This window comes from Ranitomeya variabilis, chromosome 6, assembly GCF_051348905.1.
Source record: "Ranitomeya variabilis isolate aRanVar5 chromosome 6, aRanVar5.hap1, whole genome shotgun sequence".
NCBI classification, from domain to species: Eukaryota; Metazoa; Chordata; class Amphibia; order Anura; family Dendrobatidae; genus Ranitomeya; species Ranitomeya variabilis.
The window spans coordinates 273583969-273606117 of NC_135237.1; the positions used below are offsets into that span (position 1 = coordinate 273583969).

General features: G+C 43.4%; 1 protein-coding gene across 8 annotated transcripts in view; it reads left to right on the top strand.

Annotated features, from left to right (window-relative positions):
• Positions 1–22149, top strand: part of LOC143782318 (uncharacterized) — a 356201-nt gene that overhangs the window by 207861 nt on the left and 126191 nt on the right. For all 8 annotated transcript variants that reach the window (XM_077269673.1, XM_077269669.1, XM_077269670.1 and 5 more), the window contains one exon: positions 1601–1708. In XM_077269673.1, the coding sequence (XP_077125788.1) occupies positions 1601–1708 (108 nt within the window). The remainder of the gene's footprint in view (positions 1–1600; positions 1709–22149) is intronic.

Sequence of the window (22149 nt, forward strand, 5' to 3'; positions counted from 1 at the left end):
CTTTCTAGCAGTTAATTTGCTAAGGTAATTAGGAGAAATTTCACCCCATGCTTCCAGGAGCCCCTCTCACAAGTTGGTTTGGCTTGATGGGCACTTTTTGCGTACCATATGGTCAAGCTGCTCCCACAACAGCTCAATGGGGTTGAGATCTGGTGGCTGCGCTGGCCACTCCATTACACATAGAATACCAGCTTGCCTGCTTCTTCCCTAAATAGTTCTTGCATAATTTAGAGGTGTGCTTTGGGTCATTGTCCTGTTGTAGGATGAAATTGGGCCAATCAAGCGCTGTTCACAGGGTATGGCATGGCATTGCAAAATGGAGTGATAGCCTTCCTTATTCAAAATCCCTTTTACCTTTTACAAATCTCCCACTTTACCAGCACCAAAGCAACCCCGGACCATCACATTACCTCCACCATGCTTGATGGCATAAGGTACTCTTCCAGCATCTTTTCTGTTTTGCGTCTCACAAATGTTCTTCTGTGTGATCCAAACACTTCAAACTTGGATTCGTCTGTCCATAACATGTTTTTTTCCTATCTTCCTCTGTCCAATGTCTGTGCTCTTTTGCCCATATTAATCTTTTCCTTTTATTAGCCAGTCTCAGTATGGCTTTTTCTTGGCCGCTCTACCCTGAAGGCCAGCATCCAGGAGTCGCCTCTTCACTGTAGATGTTGACACTGGCGTTTTGCGTGTACTATTTAATGAAGCTGCCAGGACCTGTGAGGTGTCAATTTCTCAAACTACAGACTCTAATGTACTTGTGTTGTTGCTCAGGTGTGCAGCGGGGCCTCCCACTTCTCTTTCTACTCTGGTTAGAGCCTGTTTGTGCTCTCCTCTGAAGGGAGTAGTACACACAGTTGTAGGAAATCTTCAGTTTTTTGGCAATTTCTCGCATGGAATAGCCTTCATTTCTAAGAACAAGAATAGACTGTTGAGTTTCACATGAAAGTTTTTTTTTCTGGCCATTTGGAAAGTTTAATGGAACCAAGAAATGTAATGCTCCAGATTCAAAATGATCTCAAAGGAAGGTCAGGTTTATAGGTTCTCTAATCAGCCAAACTGCTTTCAACTGTGCCAACATACTTGCACAAGGGTTTTCTAACCATCCATTAGCCTTCTTACACAGTTAGCAAACAAAGTACCATAAGACCACTGGAATTTTGGTTGTTGGAAATGGACCTCTATACACCTATGAAGATATTGTATTACAAACAAGACGTTTGCAGCTAGAATAATCATTTACCACATTAACAATGTATAGAGTAGATTTCTGAATCATTTAATGTTAGCTTTATGTTGTGCTTTTCTTTCAAAAATAAGGAAATTTGACCCTAAACTTTTGAACGGTAGTGTATAATCACAAGGTTTAGATGAAATGCTTTGTGGAAAGTGAGTATGAATTTCCTCAATCCAGCATCTGGTATTCAAGAGTAACAATAATTATTTATTTGTTTTTCAGTTCAGAATTGCAATATATTGCAGAATTTTATAAGCAGTAAACTAAGCAATGGTAACCTATTATAAAATATTTAGTTAGTCAGAACAAAAAAAATGTGATTTAAATTTTTTAATTTCTAATTTGTTTTTCATATTTCAGCAATATTTTCAGATATCAGATGAGATGGATGTAATATTTATCCAACAAATTGTTCAAAAATTGAAAAGACAGTTGCAAGAATTTAATGAAAATGACCAGCAAGTGGCTGTAAGTGCATATTTCCTTAACTATTTTTAATAATTTGCATTTGTTAGGGTTTTTTTAGCTATTTATTAAATATTAGACTGCTTACTTCTGAACATTTACTGTTTTTGTATACTATTAAGAGAATTTTTACTACTCATCACAACACATGAATGGCCTGCATTGGGAGACACCCCAAAGACATACTGAAAGGGAATTTAGATTGTGAGCCCCATCGGGGCAATGATAATGTGTGCAAACTGTAGAGCGCTGCAGAATATGTTAGCGCTATATAAAAATAAAGATTATTATTAATAACCATGGGAATTGGTTGCTGCAACCAGGAAGATGACTAATAACTGAAGAAGTCAGCTTCTCGTACGCATACTGCATCAACCTACTGGAACATGCACTAGAAGAAACAGATAATCGGAACAGAACTAGGAAAAATTAACAAACTCCAGGGAAACATAATGCAAGCACCCGACTATGCAACATAAGGGGGAAGTTGCATACCCCAATGAAGGTTTCAAGAAAAAGATTTTACTTTAACCCCCTAAGGACCAGGGGTATTTTTGTTTTTGTGTTTTTATTTTTTGCCCCCCCCCCCCCCCCCCTTATTCCCACGGCCATAAATTTTTCATTTTTCAGTCAATATGGCCATGTGAGGGAAAACGGGAAAAAGATCCAAAAACGCGGTGGAATTGCAAAAAAAAGTGCAATTGCACAAATGTTTTTTGGATATTTTTTTTACCATGTTCACTAAATGCCAAAACTGACCGGGCGATTATGATTCCCCAGGTCATTCTGAGTTTAGACACCTAACATATCTAGGTTCTTTTTTATTTAAGTGGTGTGAAAAAAAATTCCAAAGTTTGTAAAATAAATAAATAAAAAAGTTGCCGTTTTCAGAGAACCATAGTGTCCATTTTAAGGTATCTTGTCCGGGTGAGGGCTTATTTTCTGTGCGCCGATCTGACGTTTTTGTTGATACCATTTTGGTGTAAATACAATATTTGATCGCCTTTTAATGCAGTGACCAAAAAAATCCGTAATTCTAGCGTTTAGATTTTTTTTTCTCACTACGCCGTTTACCGATTGAATTAATTCTTTTGATATATTGATAAATTGGGCGATTCTAAACGCGACAATACCAAATATGTGTATATTTGATTTTTTTGTTTTATTTTGAATAGGGCAAAAGGGGGGGTGATTTGAACTTTAATATTTTTTAGTTTTTTAAATATTTTTAAAAACATTTTTTTTTTTTACTTGCTTCAATAGTCCCCATGGGAAGCTACCATCATCCGATCGCTTGTGCTACATAGAGCAGAGCTGTAGCCCTTCTCTGTGTAGCAGATATGCTCACTTGTTATGAGCACCGACCGCTGGGCGGCGCTCATAGCTATCCGGCTATGACAACCACAGGGGTCTCCTGCTAACCCCAAGTTGTCATGCCAACCCATTGGCAACCCACAGTTATGTGACACGGGTGCCGATGGCAGGAAGTAATGATGCGCTTCCTGCACGTGCATGTTAAATGTCGCTGTCCGTTTGCCAGTGGCATTTAACATGTTAACAACCGTGGGTAGATTGCGATTCCACCTGCAGCTTTTAGGGGCACATGTCAGCTGATCAGATCAGCTGTCATGTGCCAGAAGGGATGTGGGCTCATAGCCGAAGCCCACACCAAACAGGTGGAGGTGTCCAATGACGAATACTGCCCGTCACTGGACGGGTTAAGTAATATAAATCGTCTGTTTTTGTCATGTTCCTAGAGACACCGGAACCATGGGATGTCCTAAAGCAGTCCCTTCGTTGGGGCATAACATAAAGCCATCTTTGAAATCATAGTGCGGGATGTGACCCTGTCAAGATAAGTCACTTTCTAGTTGACCAGCTGTAGAGATGCTTCCTGTTCAAAGCAAAAAGACTAAAGGGGTTATAGTACCATGTTACGGTCCAATGGAGGCACTTGTGCAAACAAGGAGAAATAGAGTGAGCAGTCCCTTGAAGATGGTAATCATCAAAAATTTTGAGGCTGACACAAATTTTGGTTTTCGGAAAATTTGCGGTTTCAATGTTTTTAGATATTTCAATCTTTGTTTTTATGGCTAATGGACTATAAATATAAATATTTCATTTATTAACAAATGTATCAAGTTCATGTAAAGACTTAATATTTATGGTGTTGGCTCTATGAAGTCTTACCCCAGACCTCTGCAGTACGGATAGGCGAACTCGAACTGTAAAGTTCGGGACCGTACCGAACACAGTTCGGGTCCAGTTCAGGCTGTAAAAAAATAGCAGAAAATTAATAATAAAGATTATAATTATACTTACCTGCCAGCGACACGTCCCGCTGTCTTCCGATTGCATCTGCTTTCGGGGCCGCACATTGCCTTCAGCCAGTATTCATTGTACTCTGCAGTCTTTGGCTTTTTCGGCAGTGTTCGTGTGGTGATGTCACCGCACGAGCACAGCCGGAAATAGCCGAAGACTGCCAAGTGCAGTGAATACTGCCGGCAGTTAATGAGCGGCCCCGGAAGCATATGCTTCCGGGAGACAGCTGGATGGGAGGACGTGTCGCTGGACAGGTAAGTATAATTATAATGTTTATTATAAATTTTCTGCTTTTTTTACAGCTCCCCCGCCCCATCCCATATATGTAAAGTCCGAGTTTGGGGTTCGGATGCAAGTTCAAGTCATCTCCGGCCCGGAACTCGAACTTTAAAAAAAAAAACGCAAGCGAACCCGCCGATCCCGAACATCGGGAGCTTTGCCCATCACTACTCTGCAGTCCAAGCCCTGTGCTTACTGCAAAGTTATTTTCTCTTCTGCAGCCCCCTTCAGACTGTTTGGGACATCTGAAAAGAATATTTGTCCATGCAATTGCCATCTTTCCTGCTTTTATTAATTGTGGCTGATGTTTCCTATGTCATCTACAATCTAAATACGGTAGTCTGTTTAACTGTATTGCATGCACAGTAGGGAACAAGACTTGCACGGGCCCAACAGACCGTGTGGATAACATCATGCATGTCAGTAAAGGAAGGACATTGCAGGGATACAGGAGGCAGAGCACTGTCCAGAGGCGCCTATTGAACCTGTTGTCAGCGATTAGCATATATGGCATAGAAAAATGATACTATGCATTTTATTAGCTATTGTCTTGCAGATGTGCTCTAATGAATAGTTTGCTAAAAGGCTATTAAAGAGAACCTGAAGGAAAGAATATGTGGTCAGGCGGAGCTCTGGGCATATAGATAAGGACAGAAGGTTAAAAAATGTACAAACCTTTATTAAAATGCTGAACACACAACGCTTTTGGCGGCTGAATGCTGCCTTCATCAGGTGATGAAAGAACATTGCAAGCAGATAACATATATAACAAATGAACAGGAAATGATCTGAAAACCATTAACCCCTCCCTTAGCCTAAGCATCAAAAACATGATTAAAAAGTCAAATGAAAATAATCTCCTCATTAAAAGGAAAAACAATAATGAAAATAAAAATAATACTAATGATAATGATAATAAAAAGATCCACAACAAAAAAATGCGTAGGCCGCACAATACAGGCCGTGCATGCTTGTTTCTGGAAAACACCCACAGAGTTAAAATTGTAGCTACACCTGTAGATATATTTCCAAATAGGTATCATTTCCAAAATGGGGTCACTTGAGGGGGATCTGATTTTCTAGAACTTATGGGCTCTGTATATGGAATCTGCAAACTATTCTATGAAAAGCTGCGCTCCAGGAGGCAAAAAGCGCTCTGTCCCTACAGTCTCTCCGTATGGCTAAGTAGTACTGTACAGCCACATATGGGGTATTTTTACATTCAGTAGAAATTGTGGGACACATTTTGGTGCAGTTTTTACCCATTCTACAGTGTGAAAATATAAAATCTGGGGCTAAAACAAAATTTTTGTTGTAAAAACGTAGTAATTTTTTCTTCTCTGCCCAGTGGAATAAAATTCTGTAATGCACCTGTGATGTCAATATGATCACTGCACCCCTAGATTAATTCATTAAGAGGTGTAGTTTGTAAAATGGGGTCACTTTTGGGGGTTCTGCTGTTCTGGCACTTCAGGGGCTCTGCCAATGTGACATGGCACCCTCAAACCTGTCCAGCAAAATCTGAACTCCAATATGGTTCTTCTTCCCTTGATCTTTGCACTGTGCCTCAAAAGTAGTTTTTGACCACATATGGGGTTATCTGTGTACTCAGGAGAAATTGCACAACAAATTTTGGGGTCCATTTTCTCCTGCTATTCTTGTGAACATTAAAAAATTTGGGGCTAGAACAGCATTTTTGTGGGAAATATATATATTTTTAAACTTTCATAGATTTACATTGTAAAATTCTATGAAGCACCTGTGGGTTTAAGGGGTTCGCCACAGATCTAGGTAAATTTCTTGAGAGGTCCAGTTACCAAAATGGGGTGACCTGTTTTGGGGTTTCCATTCTGTAGGCACATCAGGGGCTCTCCAGACACGGCTTAAGGTACCGTCACACTCAGCGACGCTGCAGCGATATAGACAACGAGCCGATCGCTGCAGCGTCACTGTTTAGGTCGCTGTAGAGACGTCAAACACAGCAGCTCCAGAACGATGCAGGAGCGATCCTGTGATGTAACGGTGACTCACATATCGTTCTCACAGGTCGTTAGCTCCATGTAAAACATTGCTGGCATCGTTGCTTTTGCTGTCAAACACGACGATACACGCCGACCTGACGACCAAATAAAGTTCTGGACTTCTAGCTCCGACCAGCGATATCACAGCGGGATCCAGATCGCTGCTGCATGTCAAACACAACGAGATCGCTAACGAGGACGCTGCAACGTCACGGATCGTTGTCGTTCTCGTTGTAAAGTTGCTGAGTGTGAAGGTACCTTTAGCGTCCGCTAATGATTCCAGCAAATTTTGCATTCAAAGTGTCAAATAGAGCTCCTTCCCTTCTGAGCCCTGCCGTGCATTAAAACGGTAGTTATATGGAGTATTGGCGTGCTCAGGAGAAATTGCACAACAAATTTTGGGGTCCATTTTCTCCTGTTACCCTTGTAAAAATTAAAAAAATGGAGTCTAAAGTAAAATTTTTGTCAAAAGTGAAATGATAATTTTTTTCTTCCACATTGCTTCAGTTGCAGTGAAGCCCCTGAAGGGTTAATAAGCTTCTTGAATAGGGCTTTGAGCACCTTGAGGTGTACCTTTTGGGTGTTTCCTGACATATAGATCCATCAGTCACTTCAAATGTGATGTGGTCCCTAAAATAAAAAATATATATATTTTGTTGTAAAATATACAAATCGCTGGACAACTTTTAACCCTTCTGTGAGATATGGGAAAATGATATCATTTTGATATCTGATAGAATGCCCTGTCAGATACATTTTGGCCCAAAACAAAATACTTGCTCCCAAACTCAGCCCCACCCTTGGGATTCCCCAAGACCAATGTTTGTCTTTAATTAGCTCAAGCAAACAGGCCTTTTAAGGGTACTGTCACACAGTGCCATTTTGATCGCTACGACGGTACGGTTCGTGACGTTCTAGCGATATCCATACGATATCGCAGTGTCTGACACGCAGCAGCGATCAGGGACCCTGCTGAGAATCGTACGTCGTAGCAGATCGTATGGAACTTTCTTTCGTCGCTTGATCACCCGCTGACATCGTTGGATCGTTGTGTGTGACAGCGATCCAGCGATGTGTTCGCTTGTAACCAGGGTAAACATCGGGTAACTAAGCGCAGGGCCGCGCTTAGTAACCCGATGTTTACCGTGGTTACCCGGGGACTTCGGCATCGCTCCAGCGCCGTGATTGCAACGTGTGACCGCAGTCTACGACGCTGGAGTGATAATCATACGATGCTACGACGTCACGAATTGTGCCGTCGTAGCGATGTAAATGGTACTGTGTGACGGTACCCTAAGCTCTCTCTGGGGGGGGGGGTGAACTCTTGTGCAGCTACAAGTCAACTGGCTCTTTGTTTGACTCAGACTGATGTGGCACTACAGATCCCAGGCCAGCACAGGGCTCTGAGATGTTGAATCTGGAAAATGACCTAAACTAGCAGAATGCAATATCTCTGAGCCTAGCGAAGCACATAATCAGAATCTGCATTCCTTCCCCCACACTCTGCACCCTGCATCCACCTGTAGAACGTTGTGTTATTGAGCTACAAAGCATAGCTACCAGGAATGACATACAGTAGGCATGTTTGTTCTCCCTGAACAGAGAAAATCCAGCAGAATCCAGTGGTGCCACTGCCATTCTATCTAGAGCTTCAGACAGAAAGTTATGGACATCCACAGTTCTGCCTGGAAATCCACACTCTCAGATATGGGAGGATGGAGGCTGCCCAGCCCAGGGGCTGGCGCAGCGTGTGGGAGGGGGCAGCCTAGGGGATAATAGGCAGCTCTTAATTTTGGACTCAGTTTTTCTACTGGCAGGAGGTCCGTTAGCTGACGCGGCTAGAGAATCACGTAACGAAGATTTGCACCTGTGATCCATCAGCGCCTCCCTGTGGTCACATGCTATATAACACGGTAATTGCAATCTATCTGTACCCTACCTCTGTACTACACTCTTGACTGCATACTTGCATACCTGTTATTGTAAATATATACCTGTATATTTCTAGTGCGTCTTTCGGCGATTAAATATAAAATTAATCTTGTACTGCTCTTTTATCTCGATTCATGAATCCCCACGGCTGCATGCTCATTTGGTTATTATACGCTACCTGGGTTGCTTTCTGACCCGATATAAGCCTGCTGTTGGATGGGGCTTATATCGAACGAGGAACTGATGGCAGCATACCGTACTGTGTTAGTGAGGAGCCCTGACAGTGATGGCCGGGAGGTTTACATAAATGTCCCCAGCCTGAACTAGTGATGTATATCTCCCCTCATTGGGAGCGCCTCAATAACTCGTACCTATAAGGGAAGCCTTTCCAGTGAATATTTGCCCTCGGTGCAGTTCCCTGACTGACCTGGGGCAAGTGGTGGCGCCAGAGAACCGATCCCTGCTGGGTCCTTCTCTCCCCTCCACAGAGGTGAGTGAAGTCGACACACCCCTTCCCCTGTGCAATCGTCACACCTTCTAACAAAAAAAAATTGTTTAAAAAATTGTGTTTATGTAAAGTAGACGTGGGAAATGTTATTTATTAACTATTTTGTATGACATAACTGATTTAAGGTCATAATAATTCAAACCTTGAAAATGGCAAAATATTCAAAATTTTCACCAAATTTCTGATTTTTTTCACAAATAAACGCATGCAATATCAAAGGAATTTTACCACTATGATGAAGTATAATATGTAGCGAAAAAAACATTTTTTTGTGTGCAGAACTGTGGATTTTGAGGGGTTTCAATATTAAACATAAATGCTTTAAATACATTCTAGAATTTCTAAACAAAGCTATTTGGTTTTTCTAGCTTTGTGTCACATATTTTAACATTTTTTTTTTGCTTTGAAGTGATGTGTGAAATGTTATCTATCTTGTGTTAAAGAAGCACTCCCATCAAAATTTGTATCCTCTTAATATATTGCAGTCATCATATTATATAGCACTGTGTACTTGCAATTGCTTTTTTTTGCCTTTTATATCTAATTATTCTCTCTGTAGAAACAGGAAGTCATGTGTACCTGCATTTATCATTCCGTTCTTGACCCAGCTGCTTCGCTTCCCCTGTCAGTGTTTTGCAGTGACTCATAACTTGGGCAGAGAAAATTGACCTCCTGTTTCTACAAATTGCTTAGAAGGATTCATCTAGTCAGCTTTTTTTCATCAGATAACTTTTTATTAATGTTTTGTTTTTAGCAATACAACAAATACAAACAAATACTCCGTGACCCCATTTTCTCATCCCTGGACATTATACAATCCCTACATTATACATAAGACAGACCATAATTACAGTCAACAGATACAGAAAATAATGAAAAAAAGTGTAAAAAATTGTACCAACACAACATCATTTTGCACCCTCGTAATTCAGACTCGTAACTGATTATGCAACTCTAATTTATGCACTTTCGTATAACGGATGCCACAGTAGGAGAGGGATCATGCATTGTATTACACATAGTTCACCCCAATAAGGATAATAGACATTCCGTGGTAATTTCTCCAAACTTTCCATATTTTATGATATCTGTCCATAGCCCTCTGTTTTCTGTATACCCCTTCCTCCAGTCGTATAAGCGAAAACATTTTTTCCATAAATTCGCTGATTCTCGGTGGTTTATTATCCACCTAGTAGAATGTGATAATCTTCCCAACTAGATACAGAATCCTCTTACTGCCACTCTTACATTCTCATTCTTCATTACACCATCAACAGAACCTAGAATGCACACTTCAGGTTGCTTGTGAATCTTAACCCTTTAGTGACCAGGCCATTTTTTTGTAAATTCTGACCAATATCACTTTATGTGGTGATAACTCTGGAATGCTTTAACAAAACCCCACTGATTTTGAGATTTTTTTCGTGACACATTATAATTTATGATAATGGTAAATGTAGGTCGATATGTTTTGTGTTTATAAAAAATATCAGAAATTTGACAAAAATGTAAAGAAAATTGCAAGTTTCAAACTTTTAATGATTATCCCTCTAATCCAGATAGCCACACCATAGAAAAGCATTAATACATAAGTTCCCACATGTCTGCCCTACATCAGTGCCATTTTTAAAATGTTATTTTAATTTGTTAGCCTTTTAGGAGGTTTAAAAATGTAGCAGTAATTTTAAATTTTTTCAAGATACAGGAAAGATAAATATCTTGGTACCGTGTTAGCCAGTGTTCCATAAAGATGCGGTACATATGACGACCTTTGACACACTTAGTGCAGGAATGAATGTGTTGCATGGATTTGTCTTTTTACATCAATTAAGGAATTTGCACTTCAGACCATGTGGGGTCATCATAACAGAACCAGACCCCAATCAAAGGATAACAAAACATTCACTCCTAATCTAGGAACTTTCCAATATTTATGAACACAACTGTTTATCACTTATCACTCTCCGATAATGGCAGTTCTGTGTTGTGTATAAATATGTGATTCTTCAGAATTTGCTTTAGTCTATGCCTGATGAAGAGGCCTGAGTAGTCTTGAAAGCTTGCAATTTGTTACCATCTTTTCAGTTAGGGTCCCTTTCCACTTGCGAGAGAAAAAACGGTCCGTAATCTGGACCGAAAATATGGATGTAACGTATGCGATTGTCATGCGAGTGCAATGCGATTTTTAATCGCATCATCCGTTTTTTGTAATCGCATCATCCGTATGACATCCGTATTACTGTCCGATTTTTACGCACCGGTGTCCTTTGAAAAGCCGGCAAATCAGTGCTGTGTACAGTTAAATCACACTGACAGGTTAGAATAGAATAGATATATACACATAGAATAGGTATATATACATATATATATGTCAGTGAGACACCTATATATGTATATTTATATTTAATGCAGCGCTAGATAGCATAAAAGCCGCTAATTCAATTGCCGGCTTTTGCTCTCTCCTTCCCAAACCCGACATGATATGAGACATGGTTTATATACAGTAAACCATCTCATATCCCTTTTTTTTTTGCTATTTTTTTTTTCTCGAACCCATTGACTTGCATTGGCGAGTCTCGTCCGAGAATCGCAGCAATACGCAGCATGCTGCGATTTTTTTTCTCAGCCAACCCAGATTTTTCTCAGTCCGATTTCGGCTGAGAAAAAAATCGCAAATGAAAAGACACCTATTAAATAACATTGGTCCTAGTGCAATCCGAGTTTTTATCGGATTGCACTCGTCCGTTTTCCTCGCAAGTGGAACCATTAAAAGGTATCACTGAGGACTCTCAATTCTAAATATTTTTCATTTTTTCAAGGAAATTTTCAAAATGTATTTGAAAATTATGTATTTGAAGTGACTTTGGGGGTCCTATATATTGGAAAACCCCAAAAGTGATACCATTTTAAAAACAGCACACCTCGACATATTGAAAACTTCTATCTGGTAGTTTATTTATCCTTCAGGTGATTTTCATTAATTAATGCAAAGTGGCATAGCAGGAATGAAAAAGTGTATTTTTACCAGCTAAATGTCGCTGACTTCTGAACCGGCCGCTATAGCCGGCAGACTCTAAGGGTATGTGCACACGTCAGGATTTCTTGCAGAAATTTCCTGAAGAAAACCGGAAATTTTCTGCAAGAAATCTGCATTTTTTTTTGCGGTTTTTTTGCGCTTTTTTTAGCATTTTGCAAGCGAAATTAGCTTGCAGAATGCTAAAATTTTCCAAGCGATCTGTAGCATCTCTTGGAAAACTGACTGACAGGTTGGTCACACTTGTCAAACATAGTGTTTGACAAGTGTGACCAACTTTTTACTATAGATGCTGCCTATGCAGCATCAATAGTAAAACATAGAATGTTTAAAAATAATTTAAAAAATGGTTATACTCACCTGCAGACAGCCGATCTCCTCAGCGGCGTCCGTTCCTATAGATGGTGTGTGTGTGCAGGACCTTCGATGACGTCGAGGTCACATGACCAGTCTCGAGACCAATCACAAGACCGCGACGTCATCGCAGGTCCTTCACACACACCATCTATAGGAACGGAAGCGGCAGCATGCACCGCTGAGAGGCAGGAAGACTCCGGGGGCCATCGAAGGTGAGTATATTACTATTTTTTATTTTAATTCTTTTTTTTTTTTTACTAATTATATGGTGCCCAGTCCGTGGAGGAGAGTCTCCTCTCCTCCACCCTGGGTACCAACCGCACATGATCTGCTTACTTCCCGCATGGTGTGCACAGCCACATGCGGAAAGTAAGTAGATCAATGCATTTCCAGGTGTGCGGAATCCTCGCACTTCCGCAAATTTAACCCCTTAACGACCTTTGACGCATACGCTGCGTCATGAAAGTCGGTGCCAAAACGACCTATGACGCAGCGTATGCGTCATGGAATGATCGCGTCCCTGCAGATCGGGTGAAGGGGTTAACTCCTATTTTACCCGATCTGCAGGGAGAGGGGGAGTGGTGCTTCAGCCCAGGGGGGGTGGCTTCACCCCCCCGTGGCTACGATCGCTCTGATTGGCTGTTGAAAGTGAAACTGCCAATCAGAGCGATTTGTAATATTTCACCTAAAAAACTGGTGAAATATTACAATCCAGCCATGGCCGATGCTGCAATAACATCGGCCATGGCTGGAAATACTAAAGTGCCCCCCCCCACACCCACCGATCGCCCCCCCAGTGCTCCGTTAGTCCTCCGGTCCCCTCCGTCCGCCTGCCGGCTCCCCCGTCCTGCTGTCCGCTCCCTCCTTGCTCAGATCCCCCCCCCCTGTGCTCCGATCACCCCCCCTGTGCTCCGATCCACCCCCCCACCACCCCTTCATACTTACCGATCCTCCCGGTGTCCGGCCGTCTCCTCCCTGGGCGCCGCCATCTTGGAAAATGGCGGGCGCATGCTCAGTGCGCCCGCCGAATCTGCCAGTCGGCAGATTCCTTACAGGTACATTTTGATCGCTGTGGTAGGTTCTATCACAGCGATCAAAATAAAAAAAATAATAAATAACCCCCCCCTTTATCACCCCCATAGGGACAATAATAAAATAAAGAATTTTTTTTTTTTTTTTTTCCACTAGGGTTAGGGTTAGAACTAGGGTTAGAACTAGGGGTAGGGTTAGGGGTAGGGTTAGGGTTACGGGTAGGGTTAGGGGTAGGGTTATGGCATGTGCACACAGAGCGGATCGGCCGCGGATCCGCAGCGGATCGGCCGCGGATCCGCAGCGGATCCGCAGCGGATCCGCAGCGGATCGGCCGCGGATCCGCAGCGGATTGGCCGCGGATCCGCAGCGGATAGGCAGCGGATTGGCCGCGGATCCGCAGCGGATTGGCCGCGGATCCGCCGCAGATCCGCCGCGGATCCGCAGCGGATCGGCAGCGGATCGGTAGCGGATCCGCAACGGATCCGCAGCGGATCGGCCGCGGATCCGCAGCGGATTGGCAGCGGATCCGCAGTGGATTGGCAGCGGATCCGCAGCGGATTGGCCGCGGATCCGCAGCGGATTGGCAGCGGATTGGCCGCGGATCCGCAGCGGATTGGCAGCGGATCCGCAGCGGATTGGCCGCGGATCCGCAGCGGATTGGCAGCGGATTGGCCGCGGATCCGCAGCGGATTGGCCGCTGCGAATTCGAAGCAGTTTTCCATCAGGTTTACAGTACCATGTACACCTAAGGAAAACCAAATCCGCTGTGCCCATGGTGCGGAAAATTCCGTGCAGAAACGCTGCGTTGTATTTTCCGCAGCATGTCAATTCTTTGTGCGGATTCCGCAGCGTTTTACACCTGTTCCTCAATAGGAATCCGCAGGTGAAATCCGCACAAAAAAACACTGGAAATCTGCTGTAAATCCGCAGGTAAAACGCAGTGCCTTTTACCTGCAGATTTTTCAAAAATCGTGCGGAAAAATCTCACACGAATCCGCAACGTGGGCACATAGCCTTAGTGTTAGGGTTGGAATTAGAGTTAGGGTTGGAATTAGGGCTAGGGTTTGAAATAGGGTTAAGATTAGGCTTGTGGTTAGGGTTACGGATAGGGTTAGGGGTGTGTTGGGGTTACAGTTGTGGTTAGGGTTGGGATTAGGGTTACGGTTGGGATTAGGGTTAGGATTAGGCTTGGAATTAGGGTTACGGGTGTGTTGCGGTTAGGGTTGTGGTTAGGGGTGTGTTGGGGTTAGGGTTGTGATTAGGGTTATGGCTACAGTTGGGATTAGGATTAGGGGTGTGTTGGGGTTAGTGTTGAAGTTAGAATTGAGGGGTTTCCACTGTTTAGGCACATCAGGGGTCTCCAAACGCAACATGGCGCCACCATTGATTCCAGCCAATCTTGCGTTCAAAAAGTCAAATGGTGCTCCCGCCCTTCCAAGCCCCGACGTGCGCCCAAACAGTGGTTTACCCCCACATTTGGGGTACCAGCGTACTCAGGACAAACTGGGCAACAACTGTTGGGGTCCAATTTCTCCTGTTACCCTTGCAAAAATAAAAAATTACTTGCTAAAACATAATTTTTGAGGAAAGAACAATTATTTTTTATTTTCACGGCTCTGCGTTATAAACTTCTGTGAAGCACTTGGGGGTTGAAAGTGCTCACCACACATCTAGATAAGTTCCTTCGGGGGTCTAGTTTCCAAAATGGGGTCACTTGTGGGGTGTTTCTACTGTTTAGGCACATCAGGGGCTCTGCAAATGCAATGTGACGCCCGCAGACCATTCCATCAAAGTCTGCATTTCAAATGTCACTACTTCCCTTCCGAGCCCTGACGTGCGCCCAAACAGTGGTTTACCCCCACATATGGGGTATCAGCGTACTCACAAACTGGGCAACAAATATTGGGGTCCAAATTCTCCTGTTACCCTTGTGAAAATAAAAAATTGCTTGCTAAAACATCTTTTTTGAGGAAAGAAAAATGATTTTTTATTTTCACGGCTCTGCGTTGTAAACTTCTGTGAAGCACTTGGGGGTTGAACGTGCTCACCACACATCTAGATAAGTTCCTTGGGGGGTCTAGTTTCCAAAATGGGGTCACTTGTGGGGGGTTTCTACTGTTTAGGCATATCAGGGGCTCTGCAAACGTAACATGATGCCCGCAGACCATTCCATCAAAGTCTGCATTCCAAAACGTCACTACTTCCCTTCCGAGCCCCGGCATGTGCCCAAACAGTGGTTTACCCCCACATATGGGGTATCAGCGTACTCAGGAGAAACTGGACAACAACTTTTGGGGTCCAATTTCTCCTGTTACTCTTGCAAAAATAAAAAATTCTGGGCTAAAAAAATATTTTTGAGGAAAGGAAACACATTTATTATTTTCACGGCTCTGCATTATAAACTTCTGTGAAGCACTTGGGGGTTCAAAGTGCTCACCACACATCTAGATAAGTTCCCTTGGGGGTCTAGTTTCCAAAATGGAGTCACTTGTGGGGAGTTCCTACTGTTTAGGCACATCAGGGGCTCTGCAAACGCAACATGATGCCCGCAGAGCATTCCATCAAAGTCTGCATTTCAAAACGTCACTACTTCCCTTCCGAACCCCGACGTGTGCCAAAACAGTGGTTTACCCCCACATATGGGGTATCAGCGTACTCAGGAGAAACTGGACAACAACTTTTGGGGTCCAATTTCTCCTGTTACTCTTGCAAAAATAAAAAAATTCTGGGCTAAAAAAATATTTTTGAGGAAAGGAAACACATTTTTTATTTTCACGGCTCTGCGTTATAAACTTCTGTGAAGCACTTGGGGGTTCAAAGTGCTCACCACACATCTAGATTAGTTCCTTGGGAGGTCTAGTTTCCAAAATGGGGTCACTTGTGCGGGAGCTCCAATGTTTAGGCACACAGGGGCTCTCCAAACGCGACATGGTGTCCGCTAATGATTGGAGCTAATTTTCCATTCAAAAAGCCAAATGGCGTGCCTTCCCTTCCGAGCCCTGCCGTGCGCCCAAACAGTGGTTTACCCCCACATATGGGGTATCATCGTACTCAGGACAAACTGGACAACAACATTTGGGATCCAATTTCTCCTATTACCCTTGGGAAAATAAAAAATTCTGGGCTAAAAATCATTTTTGAAGAAAGAAAAATTATTTTTTTATTTTCACGGCTCTGCGTTATAAACTTCTGTGAAGCACCTGGAGGTTATAAGTGCTCACTATGCATCTAGATAAGTTCCTTGGGGGGTCTAGTTTCCAAAATGGGGTCACTTGTGGAGGAGCTCCAATGTTTAGGCACACAGGGGCTTTCCAAACGCGACATGGTGTCCGCTAACGATGGAGATAATTTTTCATTCAAAAAGTCAAATGGCGCTCCTTCCCTTCCGAGCCTTACCATGTGCCCAAACAGTGGTTTACCCCCACATGTGAGGTATTGGTGTACTCAGGAGAAATTGCCCAACAAAATTTAGGATCCATTTTATCCTGTTGCCCATGTGAAAATGAAAAAATTGAGGCTAAAATAATTTTTTTGTGAAAAAAAAGTACTTTTTCATTTTTTCGGATCAATTTGTGAAGCACCTGGGGGTTTAAAGTGCTCACTATGCTTCTAGATAAGTTCCTTGGGGGGTCTAGTTTCCAAAATGGGGTCACTTGTGGGGGAGCTCCAATGTTTAGGCACACAGGGGATCTCCAAACGTGACATGGTGTGGGCTAAAGATTGGAGCCAATTTTTCATTCAAAAAGTCAAATGGCGCTCCTTCCCTTCCGAGCCCTGCCGTGCGCCCAAACAGTGGTTTACCCCCACATATGAGGTATCAGCGTACTCAGGACAAATTGGACAACAACGTCCGTGGTCCAGTTTCTCCTTTTACCGCTGGGAAAATAAAAAAATTGTTGCTAAAAGATCATTTTTGTGACTAAAAAGTTAAATGTTCATTTTTTACTTCCATGTTGCTTCTGCTGCTGTGAAACACCTGAAGGGTTAATAAACTTCTTGAATGTGGTTTTGAGCACCTTGAGGGGTGCAGTTTTTAGAATGGTGTCACTTTTGGGTATTTTCAGCCATATAGAACCCTCAAAATGACTTCAAATGTGAGGTGGTCCCTAAAAAAAATGGTTTTGTAAATTTTGTTGTAAAAATAAGAAATCACTGGTCAAATTTTAACCCTTATAACTTCCTAGCAAAAAAAAAAAATGTTTCCAAAATTGTGCTGATGTAAAGTAGACATGTGGGAAACGTTATTTATTAACTATTTTGTGTCACATAACTCTCTGGTTTAACAGAATAAAAATTCAAAATGTGAAAATTGCGAAATTTTCAAATTTTTTGCCAAATTTCCGTTTTTTTCACAAATAAACTCAGAAATTATCGACCTAAATTTACCACTAACATGAAGCCCAATATGTCACGAAAAAACAATCTCAGAATCGCTAGGATCCGTTGAAGCGTTCCTGAGTTATTACCTCATAAAGGGACACTGGTCAGAATTTCAAAAAACGGCAAGGTCATTATTGCCAAAATAGGCTGGGTCATGAAGGGGTTAATGAACATGTTGCTTTTTTTTCCGCGATGCGATTTTTTTCGTGGAAAAAAATGCAACATTTGCACAAGAAATGCGGAATACACTGTAAATAATAGCAGGCATATGTAAGAATTTTTTTTGCGTTTTTATCGCGAAAAAACGCGAAAAATACTGAACGTGTGCACATGGCCTAAGGCTGTTATTTGGCCATGGATTGCCATTGCAAACATCAGGAGCACACAATCATTATCTCAGAGTGTCATCTAGATTAAAGCGGAAGCCCTCACATGCTATTAACCATGTATATGATGTAGTCACTTTTCACAGCAGCAACTAAGGGGTTAAGCAGATATGGACTGTGCCAACACTCATCGTGGCTGATACAGCAAGTTGTCAGCTATAGTGTACAGCCGACAGCTGCTGGATTGTCACCTGTATGGGGATGCTAGTGTGGCGCCCCTAGGGGTATTTGCCACAAAAATAGTTATTGACACTAAATACAAATACTAATATAGCAAGACTGCACTACCATCTCCGGCCAGAAGGGGGAGCTCCTGAGACTCCCCTTGATCTATTCTGGTCTGGGAAAAGGACTGGCAGTTGGGTTGAGGAGCTGAAAGTGAGAGGTCGTATAACTGAACTCCTAACAGCCCTATGACGGATTATAGGCCCGTAATATCCATAGTAGGAAAGGAGGAATAGAGAAAAAGGACATTGTGAGAACCGGGTAGCAATAACCTCTACCCAGAATAGGCGTAGAGACTGATACCGGATCCGTGGCTATATTCATTATACATAATACAGCAACCGGAAGGAAGTGAGGTGATATCAGCTTCACTAGGGTAAGACGCAGCAACAGACACAGAGTTCAGCGGTACTCCCAGAGGGGGTAAGCCGACAAAAAAGGACTCGGGTTGTCCGTCAGACCAGAGCACAGAAGAGACAGATTGGGTCGGCAGCCAGTTCACATACAGCAGCAGGGCCATACAGAAACTGCGCATAATAAGAGGTGGAAATCCTGACAGGGTCAAAGTAATTCAGAGTTCTTATACAGACTCCGGTGACAGTATTGGTTGCAAATCCCTTTTTTGTTGAAGTAAACTGGTTAAACGTTTCAGCGCCTCAACCTTTCATTTGGACAATAGCCATCGATCCAGGATCGGAGTCATCACAGCTGAGAGGACCTGCTGCTGATCAAGTAAGTGTCTGTTCCTTCATGATATCCCTTACATTGTGCATCGCCTGAGGCCACAGCACCGGGTCAAGCCACTAGTGACATCCCCCTCAAGAGACGGACCTCATTGATCTGGTGCTGGGTACCTCGGTCTCCCGGGTGTCACAACTGGCATCACGAACAGGATCGGGCCAGACCGTACACCGGGTATTGTGTGCCGTAATTGGAGTCTGAAACTGTGAAAATTTGGATGAAAAATCATGGAAATTGACTTTGTTAAAGAAAATCCCGTTCCCCATTGAAAACTATTGAAAGTGACTTTTCTCCATTGGTTATAATGGGGTAAAAATGGCCGCCATCCCCTGATGTAATCATCTCATAACCGTTAGGCACAAAACTGTTAATCGAGCTACGTCATTACCCAGGCCCCAGTCTAACTGAAAAACTTCAAAATCCACCATCACAGAGCGTGCGGCAGTTAGAGGCAGCAGGGGGCGTGTCATTGTCATCCTGCTGCACAGAGGAACGAATCTACATTATCTAGACGGAAGCTGGGACCGGAGGGGTCTGGATTAACTAAGGGGGTACAGTATGTCGCAGCACGGAGACGCCGCAGCACCCGGCGACGCTAATGCAGCTGAAAGACAGTGTCGATAGAGAGCCTGGCAGGACAGCAGTGCAAGGAGTGGCGCCCATCATGCCGGTGTTGATGCTATATACCCCGGGTGGCCCGTGGCTTCCAATGTACGAAGGTGAACCTAATACCCTTGACGGTTTCAGGGAAAAGATGCTGGCTCATTTTGATATGTTCCCCGTGGGTGAAGCTCAGCGTGTTAGTCTCCTGATGATGCAGTTAAGCGGCCATGCTAAGCGAGAAGTCACGGCATGGGCAACTGATCTAAAAGGTACTGTTGAACGCATGTTTGCTGGATTAAAAGCTACATTTGAATCCACTACCAGCAGCAAAGCTAAAGTACGATTCTTTAATTGCAAACAAAAAGCTAATGAGGGCGTGAGAGATTTTGCCTTAAACCTGCAGGAAGCCCTTAAATCACTTACACTGGCTGAACCCATTTTTAACACAGGAGCCGATAAACTGCTAAGAGATCAATTTATTGAGGGACTCTATACCCCTTCTCACCGGGGGCATGTGAGCATGCTTGTTTTTAAGAACCCTGAATTGACATTTGCCCAATTAAAGGAGAGTGCTATATGTCTCCAGCTGGCAGAGGCACCTCGGGATCAGGATCTCACACAACCCATGGCAGATACATTTCAGCAACGGGGAATGCCAGTGACATCAGCTACGTCCGGTGCCAGTGCTAAGTCCCTGGGGCCCATTACTAATGAAGCCCTTCAGCAAAAGCTTGACTCTTTAACTGATGTTGTTGCTTCAATGGCTAAAACCATGCAGGAGATGAGAGAACCCAAGATGGAGTTGGCAAACCGTAGAGAGGATGTTCCATGGATGAGGTCCCGGAGATACCCGACATGGAGAGGACGACCCCGTGACCGCTACCAACCGGATGGACAGCCCATTTGCCGCCGTTGCCAGCAGCCAGGCCACTTTGCACGAAATTGTGATTTAAATGGGAATCCCCTGGGAATGCGGGCCGCTTCGCAGGAATGAATTTTCAAGGCCCAACACCCTGGCACAACAGGTACATCGGAGGACGACCCATCATCCCTATCGTGCTGGACGGAATTCCCCTCAACGCTTTGCTGGATACAGGTTCCCAGATTTCATCTATACCATATATCCTTTATAAGAGGTACTGGGCTGAGGTAGATATTGATAAAGGCCCCTCTGATGTTGAACTAGATATATGGGCCAGTAATGGTAAGTTGGTACCGAAACTAGGATTCAGGGAGATGACCATAAAGATTGGTAAAGCAGAATTGAAGAAACAGGGTATAATTGTCGTTGATGTTGACCGACAGAACTGTGAACCAACTGTATTGATAGGAATGAATGTGTTAGACAACTGCTTTTCCGAAGTTATTTCTGTCTTACAACAAATTGCTGAAACTGCCCGATCCTGCCAGCAGAGAGTTCTCCAGAGGGAAATAAAAGTATTAATGTTAAGGCAACAGATAGAAGTTGCAGGTGGAGAAATCAGCAGTGTGAGGGTGAGTGATCCTACGTCTATTGTAATCCCACCAAAAACAGAAATGCTGGTATGGTGTAGAGCAGCCATTGGTACTAAAGGACGAGACTATCAAGCCTTAATAGAACCAGCGTACACCGACAGCAGGCCCACTATACTCACGGCACGAGGGGTGGTCGAGGTACACCGGGGACGGGTGCCGGTACGACTTTTGAACTGTGTAGAGGAAGAGGTCACTTTGCCAAGGTACGCTACAGTGGCAAAGTTATATACTGTTGACAACAATGCCATCACAACCGTTGAGCCCTTAGAATCGACCTGTTAGGTGGAAAATAACGGCTCAGATGGAGAATCGGAGGATTGGTACCAACAGCTAGACGTGGGTGTAGATTCAACACCTACCCATCAAAGACAAGGAGTGTATAGATTAGTAATGGAATATGAACAGGTCTTCAGTAAACAACCATTGGACTTCGGACGGATAGAAGGGGTGGAACATACAATCCCCACCGGTGACCATCCCCCGATAAAAGAAAGATATAGACCCATACCGCCCGCTCACTATCAATGCGTGAAGGACATGCTGAGAGAGATGAAACAGGCCGGGGTAATAAGAGATAATTGTAGCCCTTGGGCAGCCCCTCTGGTGATTGTCAAAAAAAAGGACGGAACCATGAGAATGTGCGTAGACTACCGGCGGATTAATAACATCACCCACAAAGATGCCTATCCCTTGCCTAGGATAGAAGAGTCCTTGACTGCTTTGAAATCTGCTAATTATTTTTCCACCTTAGACTTAACAAGCGGGTATTGGCAAGTCCCTGTGGCTGAGAGAGATAAAGAAAAAACGGCATTCACCACACCAATGGGTCTAAGCGAATTTAATCGCATGCTGTTCGGACTCTGCAATGCATCCGGTACTTTCCAGCGACTGATGGAATGTTGCCTCGGACACAAGAACTTCGAGACCGTCCTCCTGTACCTAGATGATGTGATCGTCTACTCAAAGACTTACAAACAGCACTTAACAGACCTGGCAGAAGTATTCGAAGCCTTATCCAAGTATGGTATGAAAATCAAACCATCCAAATGTCACCTTCTCAAGCCAAAGGTACAATACTTGGGGCACATCGTGAGTTCGGAGGGAGTAGC